This window comes from Pithys albifrons, chromosome 3 (genome assembly GCF_047495875.1).
Source record: "Pithys albifrons albifrons isolate INPA30051 chromosome 3, PitAlb_v1, whole genome shotgun sequence".
Classification (NCBI taxonomy): Eukaryota; Metazoa; Chordata; class Aves; order Passeriformes; family Thamnophilidae; genus Pithys; species Pithys albifrons.
Window position 1 is genome coordinate 98,305,690 of NC_092460.1, and position 15,951 is coordinate 98,321,640.

Genomic DNA, 15,951 nt, shown 5'->3' on the forward strand with positions numbered 1-15,951 from the left:
ATCTCCAGTCAAAATATCCCAGATTGATGGAGAAGCTAAAGTTTGAGAATTCAAGGGAAATTTGGAATACTGTGAAAAAGCTGCTTACATTTCATGTCTTGTAACACATTGTGATTCTCGTTTCAGACAATGCCTTGCATAATGTTCCACGTTGATCTCCAATTCAGTTTTAAGCTCTTCAAAGTTTGGGGGCTGTTTTTGATCCTGGGATTTATAGTTCAAGCCCTTTTTCTAGTTTCGAGTGAGGAAAACACATGTTTAGCAAGTACAAAATGAGCCTTGATGGAGTATTTCTTTGATGGTGTTGTGATGATGATTATGAATTTACATCTTGTGCATAGGATGTTAAGCACCTCATGGGGCCTGGCTGTGCTTAGACTGTACCATTAATTTGGGGAAGGATGTGTGATGAATGTTCATAAGGCCCTCTAGGTTCTGATTTGTGGTGCTTCCATCACTCAGCTGAGAGGCTCCGGAGTGATTAAACAGGATTCAGTCATTAGGAGCTGGCAATACAAATGTGATTAATTACAGAACACACTGTAAATTGCAAAATGAGTTGGATGATTTTTTTTGAAAACACGTGTTTCCGCTTCATGGGGTGTCACAAGTAGAAGTCACGGTGAGTGAGGCTTGTTTGCTGTTTCCATGATAATTTTGGCGTGTGCTGGCTCACTCTTGGGTCATGGGGATTGTTAGATTTCCACTATTGTCCTAAGCTCTGTGTGTGAGCAGTGAGGTTTGGGGAGAACCATGGGCAAATCCTTCAATTAGACCTGCTGAGTCTTTCTGTTGCTGTTTGTACCTCACCAACTCGAGCACTGTGGCACCAGCCTCCTCTCCTGAGTCCTGCTGGTGTTTTCTCACAAGATGTCCCTTTGCCTCTCACTTCTGAGATGCCTCTTTGTGTTGGGGGTCCAGGCTGGAATTTATGTTGGCTTGTTTTTTTGTTTCAAATCACTGTTTTGGGAAAAAAAGATAGAGGAAAAAGTTTGAAACATGTTGTCCAGAGAAATTGTGGATGTCCCATCCCTGGAAGTGTTCATGGCCAGGTTGGATGGGGCTTTGAGCAGCCTTTGAGCCCCTGGAAGGGGCTCATGGCAGAGGTGTTGGAATTGGAGGATCTTTAAGGTCCCTTCCAATCTCCAAATCATTCTGTGATTCTAAAATAACCCTACTTTTAAGCATTGACCAGAACTTCCATACTTTTTTTTTAAATTGGTGTTTCTTCTGTAGTGTATTAAGCAATATAATGCATTTAATAAACTCCAAACATCATCCCCACTCATTCTCTTCTTTCTGTACAATACAGAAAATGAAAAAAAACCCCTCAAAACAACCAAAACACAGAATGGATTTCTTGGGCATCACGTCCTTCTATTTGTCTTCTGTGTTTTGATGCTTTTATTCATAGTGCATATTTGCTGCAGACTGTTGTCATTGCCAGGGAAAAAAAGTAATTGTGCAGTGAACTGGTTTATGCTCCATGTAAGAACATTGTGCTGCTGTAAATTTGTTACATTTTACAGCTGCCTCCAAAGAATATCCTTCAGAAAGCCACTGCGGGGTTTGGAAGCGAGAAGAGGCACTTGGTACGTGAGATAATTGGATGGAGTTTGGAGGTGTGAGGTCAGAGCCTTGGGCATGATATTTGTACTGCAATGACATCCCTGTACAGAATGGCCCATACCTTTTAGATGTTGTTATGCCCCAGAATCCATTTGGGGCTGGTCTGTGAAACCCCAGAGAGGGCACAGAGGTGGCTCTTGTGTCCACTGCCAACGCAGAGGGAGAGTGTTTGGCATTTGAATCAGGATCAGGTAACCTCCAGGTCTCCTTTCTTCCACCAGCTCCATTTTCTGGCATTGGAGGCACCTGGTTCAATGCAATTTTATGTGAAAGATCCCCACACTGATTCATAGCCACTGTTGGCCCAACAGTGGCCAGACTTACTGATTTAGGATCTGAACCAAGCTGGTGGATTGCCATAGTTCTGGCTGTGGTTATGGATGCCAATTTGGATGGGGATTTATGCAGGAATTACTGAATTTTGCTTTGTACACATATTTTTCCCTCTTTCTATATTTCTCATCTCGAACTAGTACACAAAGAGCTATGAAGTGCTACATGTAGACTTTCCCAGAGTGATGTTCAGGCAGCACACAAATATCCTCCCCAGTGGCTTTGGAAACTTTTAAATCAGAATTTTACAATTTTTTTATGTTTTTACAAGATGTCTGTGCATTTCTGTCTACATGGAACAGCAGATCTCTGTGCCTGCAAAGATGACTAGATGCTTTTTTGGCTTTTCACCCAGAGGGGCTACAATTTGGAAGGAAATAGCTGTGCAGCTGCCTGCTATGTGCAGTTTTGTGCAGGGAATCTTGTGGAGGTGTCTGTGTCTCATGCAGCTGCACTCACAGCCCCTGTCCTACAGTCATACTCTGAGCTCTGTGACCTGGTTTGCTTCTGAGCACTTTCGTTAAGACGCTGCTTTTGCGTGGATAACAGAGCTCTTACAATTTCATTGTTATTATTATTTACCTCTGTGGGATGAAAATGGATTTAGAAATTACAATCACAGTACCAAGTTCCCTCCTCAGCCTTTCCCTGAACGCTTCAGAATTGCTGATTTGACAAGGGGTTCATTAAGACTCCTGGGTCTAAAGATTGGGAGTTGGAGCTCTCATTGCACATGATCCATCTCTTCTGTGCACGGAGCACGGCTCTTAATGCACATGGAGGCAAAAATAATCAAGGAATTTACGTGGAGGCTTGGGGTTAAGTGGTGAGAGCTGCAGAGTTTGGATGCTCATTTTCACAGTGAGCCATCACCCTAATGGACATTGATACTAATGATGGAGGACCCCCTATGGTTATGTGGTTTGTGCAGAGCTTTCAAAACCTGGGCATTGCTTGGCTTCCAGAAATACCTGTCAGGAACTCTGTGTGTCTACATACCCAAGATGATTTAAGTCAGCCATTCTGGATTCATTTCTGAGACTGTTGTTGATAACACTGAAATTTAGTTACCTTGTACCTAGAATTGAATTGGACAGAGAACAATGTTATTGCTGCGTTTAAGGAGTGTCTAATTTCTGTTTAGCTAAGGAATTTTGGAGAAGTAGAAACCACTTGCTCTGTGTGAAGCACTGTGTGATCCTTGCACTTAGGCATCAGTTTTTCTCCTAATTTATCAAAGGGTAACCAAGAATAAAACTTTTTACCGCATTGGATACAAAATCAGAGTAATCAACATTCGTTCATACCTGCAGATAAAAGAGAACAGGTAACTGACCCACTTAAAAATGTTTGTGTCCAGAGGACATTTTGCATTCCCTTACCAGTTCTTGGTGGTGTTAATGGGGGTGTTTCTGTTCTTTGGTGCCTAGTCTGGATGACAAGGCTGTGGAATTGCATTCCAGGGGAAATGAATGTGAAAACACCTTAAAAATAAATAATCATAAAATCATTTGGGTTGGAAATGACCTCGAAGCTCCTCAAGTCCAGCCATTAACCTAGGTTATAAATGGTAAATGCTCTGAAAACTTCAATGCTTCACCCTTGAATTCCACCCTGTTGAAGCTGGGTGGCTGCAGGTGAATTTTTGTTAAGCTGAGGGACTGGGTGAATGAATTGGTTGCATCCCTACAAGGGTGAGGGTAGGAAGAGATTCATTCCCCTTGCCTCTTGACATCTTCCATCTGCATCTCTCTTCCCCATTCCCATATCCCAAGACAGAACAGAGTTGCTTCTCATTATCCATACACTTCTCCTTTTATTCCTTTTTTAAAAAATCTTAAATAATCCAGTGCGAGCCAAGAATTGACTTTAACTGAAGAGAAGTAATTAATCACAGTCCTTATGAGTAGATCATTTACTGCTGGAGGGGTACCTGAGGCTGTTGTTCTCAGGACAGGCTGATATGGGTTCCTGGCACATGAGTCACTGTACTGGTGGGATCTCTGAAGCTGTTTGGATCTGCTGGGCAAATTTCTGTTTTTATCTTGGGCAGTTTGACTTGGGAGCAGAAAGCCAAAGTAGTGGGAACTCAGGAAGTGTGTCTGTTTCCATAATGTTGTATTTGGGCTGAAAACAGCCAAACTTAGTGCGTGGAAGTGCCTCAGCAGTTGGCAGTGACCCTCCTGCCAGTTATTTCTTGCTGGACAAAGTGTCTTGCTCAGCTTGCTGGGCTGCAATGAGTTAATAGAGAGTTTCTGCAACATCTCTCAAAAAAAAACCAACTTCAGTATAATAGCAGCCACTCACCCTTTCTGCACACACTGATTGTTTTCTCCCACAGCATCCATCTCCTCCTTTCACCTGTGGCTCTTGCAGCTGGATTGGAGTCATAGCACAGGCCAGTACAATCTTCAAGAAATGAAAAGCAACTCCCAAACCACCTGCTGCTTTTATTATTGTTAAAAAGATAACAGTTAATTAAGGACTAGGGAAACTCACGGGGGATGGTGTGCACATCTGTGAATGGCTCAAAGGATGTTAGAAAGCAAAGTCTCCTGTGGACAGGGAGACAGATTTTTGCACAGGAACTTGCTTGTTTTGACTGAGAGAATGTAAGTGGATCATTTCTGGAAACCTTGAATGGCAGCAGGAAGGATAATAGTTGCATTGTACTGAAATTCGGGGTAACTGAACAGAAAAACATGTGAGGGAATTGTTCAGGTGAGAACCTAAAGCAGGTGTTCTTGCCTTTCTCTGGTTTTTTTCTCTATTTTTTCTAATCAAGTAGTGCTCTTGCATTCAGAGTTCTGTATGCAAGGATTAAAGTCTGTGTGTTGGCCCTTTCTTGGGTCAAGACCATAAAAAGTGCATCATAATCTCCTAGAAATGGGATCAGGATGCTTTGGGCAGACTGAAAAGCCAGGACACACCAAATATTTAGAAGACAATTAAAAAAGAGTATTCTTCTTATATTAAGTAGCTCCTGTGGGCTAAACATTAATTTGAAGTTGGCACTTTTTCAGTTTTATTTTAAAAAAAAAGAGATAATTAAGAGCTATAAGATCAATCAATAGCTTGAAGGAGTATCCTCTAGGAGGATAAAAGGGCTATGCATTTTCCTGCAGATACCACCCTTCCTTCTAACATCTGTTCCATTCAGATCTTTTTAGCCTGTTGTATATTCCCATGAATGGGAGCACAGAGTGCTGCTGACTCCAGGAGTGTCTTTTGAGCACATGTATTCATAACTGCTGGCTTTCATGGAAATCCTCTCCATATAATATTTTCCTTGAACACTTCCCATATTTAAGACAGGTGTATAGATGGTGATGCCTGATCTCTGAAGTTGGTATATCTTGATATTTATGGCTGCACCATCAGGAAATTAGATCAACAGCTTTTGATGAGTGTTTCTTCTATTTGGACTGCATTTGCATTATTTTGTGACCCAGTTCAAACCACAGAACTCTGCTGCTGTGAGAACCAAAGACCGTTTGAAGTTTTAAGAAACTTGTTTGAAGATGCCTCCATCCCCATTTGGCTTTTTTTTCTCAGGGAGCCCACAAAAGAATTCAAAGTAAACAGTCATTTTTACAGAAAATGCCATTAAATCACTAAACAGATTTTTTAAAAATGTATTTTTTGCTTATTTTATTTTGAAAATAGTTAAGGGGGATCTGGCTTTATAGGCTGTGCAGCAAAGTGTGTTCCCTGAAGGTCTTGGGGAGGGTTCAGAAGCAGCCTGAGCCCTTTGCTTAGGGGCACAGAAGCAGGGCCATGACTCACATTCCCATCCTGTTTTCACATCCAGTCTGGTTCACAAGGATGTTCATAGTTCAGCAAGATGAATGAAAATGTGGGGATTCAACCGGTTTCTGTCAAAATGCTGTTTTATCAAAATGGAAATATTTTGTGAGAACATGTCAGTTTTGACAAATTGTTTTGATGGGTGAAGTCTAAACAAATTGTTTTAGCATTCTATGTTATTTTGATATAAAGACATCTCATTTTGACTGTGTCATTTAGACCTTTACTACGTAGTTATAACATTTGTATTTTAAGATTTTTATAACCTATAAATATTGCATCAAATACGTGACAACTTTTAAATCAAAAGAAAACACCAATATTGTAAGCTGTTTTTTTTTTTTGCAATATACTCTTTAGCTTTTAGAAACTGTCTCTCTTATCACAGAGTCCACAGAATGGTTTAGGTTGGAAGGGACCATAAAGATCATTAATTCCACCCTTCTTCCATGGGCAGGGACAACTTCCACTACACCAGGTTGCTCTAAGCCCTGTCCTGCCTTGGTTCTCCTGGTTGAGTGACCTGTAACAGACCCCACTATGTCACCTGTTCCTGCTGACTGGAGGGGCTGGAATTCCTTTGTGCTGCCCATCAGGTGCTCTCCTGCTGATCTGTGATCCTTCTCCAGGCTCTGGGCATCTCTTGGCACTGGCATCAAACTGGTGGGAGTGGGATGGATTGAGGACAAAGGGGCATGGGCTTAAGCTCTGCCAGGGGAAATTTAAGTTGGATATCAGAAAACAATTCTTTACAGAGAGAGTGCTCAGGCATTGGAATGGACTGCCCAGAGAGGGGGTGGATTCACCATCCCGGGAGATTTTTAAACTGAGATTGGCCATGGCACTGAGTGCCATGATCTGGTAAAGGGACTGGAGTTGGCCCAAGGGTTGGACTTGGTGATCTCGGAGGTCTTTTCCAACCCAATCAATCTATGATTCTGTGATTCCCCAGTAGCTTTAGCTTAGTATATATTAAATATATAACATCTATATAGTAGAACATCCTTTTTAATCCATTTTTTATGAGATCCTGATATTTTAATTTATTTCATAATAGAGTGAGAAGAATTGCCCAGGTCCTACACAGCTATAATTCCTCTTGTTAACTATTTTTGTTCATTCCAGTCCTAGGAAGGAGTTAAATTTTTAATAACAAAAGTAGTTTCCACACTGAGAGTGTTGCCACTTAGCAGATTTATCTGAAACATCCTTTATAAAGCTGTTTAAGATGCTGTTCTTCACATATGAGAAAATTAAAACTCTGTTGTTTAGAGGTTGATGGGTTCCAGTGGGGATTCTCCAGGAGAGGTGTTGACAGGTTCCTGGTGATCTTGGGTTATTAAAAAACCAAAAAGAATAAAAAGGAGAAAAAATAACATGAGAAGTTTTTTTAAAACATGGGGGAAAAAAGCATTATTTGATATTATTGCTTGTCTTTGACCCTGTTACTGGTGGGAGCAGCTCAGGTTCTGTCAGATGGGCTGGTGTTTCATTGTCCTCATGCCTGCAAGCTGGTACTCAATGTGCTCAGGCAGTGGGTACCTAGATGGGAATAGATGTTCACTCATGCATTATATATTATTTTGTGCTATCTTGCATTATTTTGAAGTAATGGCATACTCAGTGGTCCCTGGTGACTGAAATCAAGGCGGTCTTATGCCAACAGTTGTTGGGTAGGAGTATCCATGAGGTGTGTGGAGGTCTTTCCAAGGAGTAGCCTGCTTAGGTGCTGTATATCCATAAGGTAGTTGTACTACTATTCTTTTGTTTTACTGAATGCAGCAGTTCAAATCCCTGAGTCATCTTCTTGTCAATGAAGTGGGTGGTTCGGGGGAAAAAAAATCATGAAAGGAAAACCAAAATGCATGTTCTTTTCATTGTCTTATTGGTCTTTCAGATTTCAAGGTTTTTCTTGCACTTTGCAGTGTTCTGTTCTTGAAAGAAAAGGGAAGAAATTAAAAAAAAAAAGAGACATTTTTCATATAAACCCCATGACCTGAGAGGAGGGGCTTTAAGAAGAGCAACTTGTAAGAAACTGGATAAAATCCCAAGAGCTGCTGATGTGATAATAGTATCTCGTATTCATTGAATGGAGTGCCTGTGACTCAGGGCTTTCACGGGACTGTAAATGTTCTTTTAATCTCTTATTTCTCTAGAGAGGCAGATAAATCTGAACCCATTATGTGTTGTGGCTGAGGCAGGGCACAGAGATTTACAGGGTTGCAGGGAATGAAGCTGCTACCCTGGCTCTTAGGCTTGTGTTTAGTGGGATAGGAGGGAATGTGGTGATGAAGGGTGTGTATTGCTTGGCCTTTTCCAACTGCTCTGGGCTTGGCTCTCGTGGTCAGCACGGACAGTGCAAGGGGAAAAGGCTCTTTTTGGGAAGCTGATGGGGAAAACCTCGTGTCCAGTGAGCACTGCTGATGGTACTTTGCACATCAGCCCCTGGTCCTCAGGTGCTGCCCAGGATTGGAGCAGTCAGGTCCAGCTACAACGTGGAGTCTCAAGGCACAACTTGGGAGAATGAGATGAATGAGTAAAAGTGAGGAAATGGCAGGGGGTCAAAAGGGGAGAGAGGAATGGGAGCCAGAGTTTGGGGGCAAGGGGGAATGGTGTAGAAAAAGCAGTGTGAAGAATTATTATTTGAGAGATATGGGATACAATACATATGTTGATAGAGTTCAGCCCTGTGGAAGGGGAGCTCACTTTTATCACCTGTACTGTGACTTCTGCAGAAATAGTCTTAATGTGGAGAGGTCCTTTTTCTTTCTAGTTTAAAAATCCAGTGTAATATTTGCCAAACTAGAAGGTGCTTTCTGAAATGAATATTTTTCATGGAAGGAGGCAGGAGGGCTTTGTGTTTTCCTGTGTGACACACAAAGGCAATGTGCTGCAGAGACTTGATTTTTACTTTTCCAGGTGTGGATAATTTCAATGAGGTCTCTTAGGAGAAAGCAAAGCCTGGGCTCAGTCTTTACCAGTCCAGTGCTGAGTGTGGGAATCAGTGCATTGCTGCAACTGCTCCTTGGGAACTGGGGAGAGAAATGTGGGATCTTTTTCAGGTCTTTCTGTGGTGGTCTAGATCCAGATGGATCTGTGCTGTTAGTCCTGCATGAGTGTGATCTGGAGTGGAGCTGCTGGCTCTGTGATAGATGCACTTTGGCCCATCAAGGTGCAAATCTGGCCTCTACTTTGGGCTGCTTTGCTCTAAGGCAGGTGGTTCTGTGGCATTTTTATGGCAGGCAGATGCTTTAAAGCCTTTGGCCTTGGAGCTGCAGAGGTGTGAAAACAACCAACAACCCCCGCTGGCTCCAAGAGGAACTGAACCTGATCCAAGGGAAACAGGCACATCTGTGTGCACAGGCTGCAGCTCACACAGAGCTCTGGTGTTGCCTGCTAGACCTGGAAAGAGAAGCAGCTGGGAGAGCATTGGCATTTCAGGAGCATCCCCTTGTGCAGTGCATGCCTTGTGCTTGGGCTGTGCTGTGGCGAATCTGGTGCAAGCTCAGACCGATGGTTTTCCACAGTGAGGTTGATGCTAATTCCTGGTCTCTTCTCTGGATTATCCAATGTTTAATCATTCCATTCAGCTCACACAGTGGCACCGGTGGGGTTGTTAAACCGGGTCTTTTTTTCTGCTACCAAAGAAATGCAAAGTTATGGTTTGGCTCGGAAGGGACCTTAAAGTTCGTGTGGTTCCAATGCCTCTCCATAGGCATGGAGAACTTTGACTAGACCAGGTTGCTCAGAGCCCCATCCAGCCTGGCCATGTCTCTACTTCTCTAGAACCATTGTCTCTCACCATGATAAATGTGAGGACAGTTGGCCCCCAAGGTCTCAGACCATGGCCCAATCTTGTCTCGGTCCCTTCTGTGCGCAGCAGACCCTGTGCAGGATGGTGGGACTAACACTGATGTGGCTTTGGTGCTCAAAACAATATTGAGACTCTTGAGCAAGCTTTTTCCTTGTAGATCATCAAAGCCTTCTTTTGTAGAGGGCCAGTCATTGTGGTTATGTTAGTGTTGTATTGATCAACCAAACCATCTCTGCTTAGGATATAATTCTCAAAGTAACCTCAGTATAACTGGAATATCTAAAATCCTTTCTTGTATTTGGGGCTGTTTGGGTGCCAGACCCTTTGTGAGGTGCCATCTTCACAGATGAGCTGTGCCTGAAGAGGGAAGGGTGGGTGTGCCAAGGGGCAGTAGATTTTGGTACTTAATCCTCCTTGGAGAGGATTTTATGGATTGATAAAACTCTTCTTCCCAGCTTTGTCAGAAACAAGGAGTGTTTCCTCCTATGTCACTCAGGGAGAACTATCAGAGACTTTGTTACTATGCAGATTTTTTGTCACTTTTTAAGTGTGTGCAGCTCAGTAAGAGCATGAATTAGGATGACATTAATCACACACTTTTAAAATAACTGCTCATACTCATCGCACTTTGTGGCTGGAGGGGGATCCTTGAGAGTTTGAAGGACACATTTTTTCCTCTTTTGACTTTTTTTAGGAGACCCACCTCCCTGCATGGAGTGGTTCTCTTTGCAAAGATTTGACAAGGAAGTTTCTTTTGCTTTATTTCCTGAGTGTTTCCTTGTCTTCCCACAGCACTACAAACATTAGCTGAGGTCCAAGAGTTGCATTAAGATGAGGGAATCATAGAATAGTTAGATTGGAAGGGAACTTAAAGCTCATCTAGTTCCAAACCCTCTGCCTTAGGGACACCTACCACTAGACCCAGCTGCTCAAAGCCCCACCCAACCCATCCAACACTTTTGAGTGTTGGGGAGTCTACAAGTTCTCTGGGCAATCTGTGCCAGAGCCTCTCCACTCTTTGCATGAAGAATTTCCTAATGTCTAATCTAAACCTGACCATCTTAAGGTCATTGTCCTTGTCCTATCACTACATACCTTGGCTGGTTCTGGGTAGGAACTCACAGAGGTCTTTTGGGAAGATGGATTTATTGAAATGTAGAGAAAACATGGATATCTGAACCCTGTACACCACTCCTGAATCACTGAAATTGTTTAAGGCAGAAAGAAATGTTTTGAAAATCTCAGTACTAGTGGAGTTTGGGTTGCCATGGAACAGGTCCTGACTACCTTTCCATCTCATGGTTGGGCAACCAGCTGCAGATGGGCTCTAAAAGCAGAGTTCTCCCAGCCTGTCTGCAGTAGGAGAGGTTCAGATGAGTCTTCTGTAGCTAACAAATGAAAATGTGAATTAGCAATTGAAAGTTCAGTGCTTCAGTTCACAGGTGCTGAGTCTGATATGCCAAAGAAGCACCAGCATTTCTGGAGCTGGATGCTCAGCTTGGGTACCCAAGCGTTACACTGACAGCTACTCTTATTTACCCAGCAGATTTTCCTTAGTTTGAATATTCTTGTTTAACGTTTTGCTTGGTCCTCAGAAGCTTTTACAGGTATCATGATGATTCAGATTCACATCATTACTACTAAAAATTAATGTTTGCGTTGTAGTGACTTGAACTGTAGAACTGAGAAGGCTGATTGGGCTCTCTAGGCACATAAGAGGGTACAAATCCCTGTTCCTTAAACTTCCAGTGCAATTTATTGTCTCTCAAAGCTTTTCAGAGTCATTTTATCTACACTGCAAGAACAGAATAATATAAAGCAAACCCCTAGAAACTAGATATGTATGGGGAGGATGGCTCTGAAACCACACAGAAACTGAGAATAGCTTGGGGTTTTTTTCAGCTGAGTGTCTTTAGTCTGAAAACAAAGGTCACCTTGGCACTTTTGGGCTTTGGAAACCCTTAATCCAGATTTGAACATGGAGGGGGGCAAAGTCTTACTTAGATTTCAGACTGTGAGGTGGAAGTCTTTAAAAGGACAAGGGATTTTTTCTTTTTGAAAGGCACTAGAAGGGAGACTGTCTGACTGACAGACGGAAAGATCTGTGAATTGGGCACCTCTAAGACATCTCAAATTGGGCATCTGGAAATGGAAACCCCTGAAATCTGTTGTCAACTTTGAAAATCCCGTTCTCCTCAACCCCATCCCCCAACTCCTGCCAGCTTTGAAAGTTCGAACTGTGTTCTTTTTATCACATTTGTCATTCCTTAGTGGTGAAGCTCTGGCATTCAAAATTTGGCTGACAACTTTGTGGCTATGAGCCAAAATCAAGTTCAACTTGCACCTTTCTCTGCTGCACCCAGTGCTGTTCACAGCGAGAGGCAGAAGTCTGAGCTAGAGGGACTCCAGGCTCATTCATTACAACAATTACTGTCTTCTCACTGATGCCAAAATTAAGCTTGTTTTCTTTATCCTGATGTAGGTGGACAGTAACTGATGAAATGTGTGCAGCAGGAGTGTTGAGAGACAAATGTCATGTCTAAACCATTTCTTCCCAGGCTATTCTTTCATCTTAATAATGCAAAGGTCATAAATCTCTTGGAAATCATGCAAAATCAGTGCTGCAAAAGACTTAGAATGGTTCTAGGCAAGTTCAAGTGTTATTTTATGGAGGCTCAAGTCCAGCACTTCAAGGTTTGGTCCTTTTAAATACATTTAAATGCACTTTTAAAGTAACTGAGATCTGTAAACTCGATGTATAAATTGGGAGAACTGGCTGTTGTGGAAGAAGCAGAGCTCAGAAATGAGGTTGAGGTAAGGTGTGCTGGGCATGGCTTCTTTGTCTATGCCCAGCTGTATGGGTGGCATACATGGGGAATGGTCTTTAAACCCTGTATCCAGTTTTTGGTTCAGAGGAAATGTTAAAATTTTCAAATGCTTGTGATTTTTCTCTTCTACAGATGTTGCTAAGTTAACAATAACTATCTCCCTGTTGGTTCTCTCACACATAAATTTAAGATTTTTTTTTAGCAGAGAACAGTCTGGTGTAACTTAATTCCCATTTACAGGCAGGTGAAATTAAAGTCTCATTTCTTGATTTCTGATTGCAAATGCACAATATGTCTGAAGATGCATCTGTATCTCTGAAGCTGAGATCTGCTGAGTTACTGCCTTTTGGTGCCCAACTTTACTGATTTCAACCAGAACTGACCCAGAATTTGAATCCTAGAGGCAACATTTATATATTTCAGTTCACATCTTACAAAACTGTGTCAGTGCATGTCCTAAAGTAACACAGGTTTACAGTGTTTAGCTCAGAAATTACTTAGTTTATTCGAAATGTAACAGAAGTTCCTGATAAATTCTTTAAGTCTTTCTTCTTGCAAGTGTATTGACTCAGCAGCTGATGTATGATGTTTTCAGGGGTGATTTTTCTGCTTTGTGGGGAAAGCACCTGGAGTTTCTGGTCTCTTGTCAAGGAATTGAAAGTTTGCACAGCTTTTCTTTTCTCAGAGGTCATTAGTGAACATACAAAGAGACTTTATAAATCACTTCTGAGCTTATGTGATAAGCAGAAACGAGCAGTTACACAAGCAGTGACCAATTTTGAATGGGAGAGATGGAGATGATAAGCCACGATGTTGTAAATCACTGTCAGTGACTGCAGTGGAGCAACACCTTCCCTTATTTTGGGATTTAACTGTGTGCACAGCTTGCCCAAGGGACTGGACAACAAACCAGCTTTTCTCCCAGTCTGAACCGAAATTGTATCCAAAGCTTTAGGGCTGGTAAACCCCAAGGAGATGCTTCTAAAATTGAAGCACAGAATGATTTATCTTAGGAGGACCTTAGTGACCATCTGGTTCCAACCCCTCCTGTCGTGGGCAGGGCCACCTTCCACTAGACCAGGTTGCTCAGAGCTATGTCTAACCTGGCCTCGAACACTCCCAGGGATGGGGCATCAACAGTTTCCCTGGGAAAACTTGTGCCAGGGCCTCACCACTCTCATAGTGAAGAATTTCTTCCCAGGAAATACAGCAAGTCTATTGTATGTTGTTGCAGTCTCCTATGCTAAACATTTCTTTCCTTTCCTTTCCTCTCCCTTTCCCAGCAATCAAAGAGAAATATATGGACTGGACGGAGTTTCTCATACACGATTTGACTGGCGCCCGGACGGCTCCCGCCAATTTGCTGGAAGGTGTATGTATTAGATTGCAGTTCCTCTCTGTATGATGTTGTGGTGTGTGTGCTGCAGCACTGTTTGCTCCCAGCCTGTGTGCCATCAGTGGGATCTGAGCCAGCACTGGTCAAAAGTTGGTGGCAGCGTTGCCTTGACTCTGCTGGCTCTGCTTCTGACTCAGTGATAGATGGTTTGTTTTGCCTTTAAGTGGAGGGTGGTGTTTAGAAAGCTGGGGACTCAAAATAGACTGAGTGAGGAAGGAGAGCATGTAGGGGATCCATGGGAAGAAAGATACAGCCCTTCAGTATCCCGTTAGGTCCATCCAACCTGAGCTTTCAAGTCATCCTAGCTCCATCCCTGGAAGTGTTCAAGGCAGGTTGGATGGTGGCCAGAGCAACCTGGTCTGGTGGAAGGTGTCCTTGCCCATGTCATGGGGCTTGGAACAAGATGACCTTTAAGGTCCCTTCCAGTCAAAACCATTCTCTGATTCTGTGACACAGGCTGGAGAGGAGTTTAGTAGGTAGATGGGAAGCACTGTCAGGTTTATCTGTAAATGCAGGACTCCCCCAAGGATATTCCTTCCACCTAAACATAGGAGTCACATTTAGCAGGGAAGTTGGGTGAGATGGCCTCAGTGGTCAGCAGGGCAGAAGGGTCTGTTTTTTAGATGCAGCCATACAGCCAAGAGTCCAGTCTGTGCAGCATATTCACAGGGTGACTTGCACCTCGGGCAGCCTCAGTGTTCCTTGAGATTGTGGACCAAAATCCCACAGATTCACTTTGAAACGGTGGTAGCAGGGCACATTTTCCATCGGGGCCTTCCCTGCTCTCCTGTGGACGCTGTTGGGGCATTTGGAGAGGAGACAGATGGTCCTGCTGGAGATTATTCTCTCTGTAGGCTGACAGTGACAGCATACAGTGGTATACCTTAGTGTAAGCACTCATGCTGCCTTTTGGGAAGCAAGGATGCATCCAGTCCCCATTTTTCATCATTTTGTCCCTGGTCACATCCACCAGCCACAGCTACATCTTTTTTCCACATGCCTGTGCAGTATGAGGGGCCTGGCAGGGAGAATTAATAGTGTACCATTGGGGACTTCCCCCCTACCCAGTCTGAGAGTGTAACAGCCCTTGCACACCCAGAATAACCCATGTCCTCAGGCTTGCTGGATCCCTGTTCCTGGACCACTCCCAGCTGGCATATGCAAAAAGCTGGTAGTGTCCAACCCCCATCTCTGGTATATTCCAAAGCTCCCCGTTCCCTTTCCTCAGACAGAGAGAAGAGGCAGCCCCAGGCACAAATGCAGAGAGGGAAAATGTTGTGTTGACTCGAAACAGTTTCTGACCCTTTTCTGGTGTTTTATAGATGTATGTGCTCAGTGCTGTCTGTGTCGTGCGATGTATGTTGGCCCCTGTTGACAGATTTGCTGTTGTTGAGTGCTGCAGATTGTTGTTATTCTGTTAAATCAATATGTAGTGCTACTTTTAAACATTTTTTTAACATGCTGGCTATGCATATCAAGAGTTCTTGCATTATGGTAAATGTTAATATTTCATGCAAGCTGATTATTAATCTTAGCCATTCAGTTCTCGTGGGGTAAGTGCCAACCCATTGGCTTAAAATTTAGCACACAAATCAGAGAGGCAATATTCACTTTGATACAGCCAGGGATTTATTATAATAAGTTAAATCATTACACCATCGTTTCATATTAAAGATTGTTTTGTTGTAATGAAGCAGTTGTGTGAGAGGGGAAAAAACCACATTAAAGTGTATTTCTGTTATAGTTTTAAATTTCAACACTGCATTTTGCCATGAAAAAAATATTTGAAAAGATTGTACAGGTGCTTGTAGCTTATAAGCACTGTAGAGAAGGAGCTTTTAATGGCAAATAGAATGTTCTGAGAAATACCTGTTCATCATAAAGCTGGTTAAACTTGTACATGTGATAAGGTTTTAGATAATTTTAATTACATTTTTTACCATATTCTCATTCTGTTGCCTGTATTTTTGGATTAAGAGAGATGTGTGAAAATCAGTTGCATCTCAAAATTCTGAATACATTTGAAATTCAATAAGAAAAGTAACCTTTTGAAAAATAAGGCTTTCTCCTTATTTTTCTTTTTTTTGTAGCCACTGCTAGAAAGAACCATTCTGGACTGACTCTGATTTACAGAATCAATATTT

The 15,951-nt window shown here is 42.6% G+C and overlaps 1 protein-coding gene across 1 annotated transcript in view; it reads left to right on the forward strand.

Moving 5' to 3' along the window:
- SFMBT2 (Scm like with four mbt domains 2) overlaps positions 1 to 15,951 on the forward strand; it is a 116,319-nt gene that overhangs the window by 34,559 nt on the left and 65,809 nt on the right. The window contains exon 5 of the mRNA XM_071552858.1: positions 13,695 to 13,783. Coding sequence (XP_071408959.1) covers positions 13,695 to 13,783 — 89 coding nt within the window. The remainder of the gene's footprint in view (positions 1 to 13,694; positions 13,784 to 15,951) is intronic.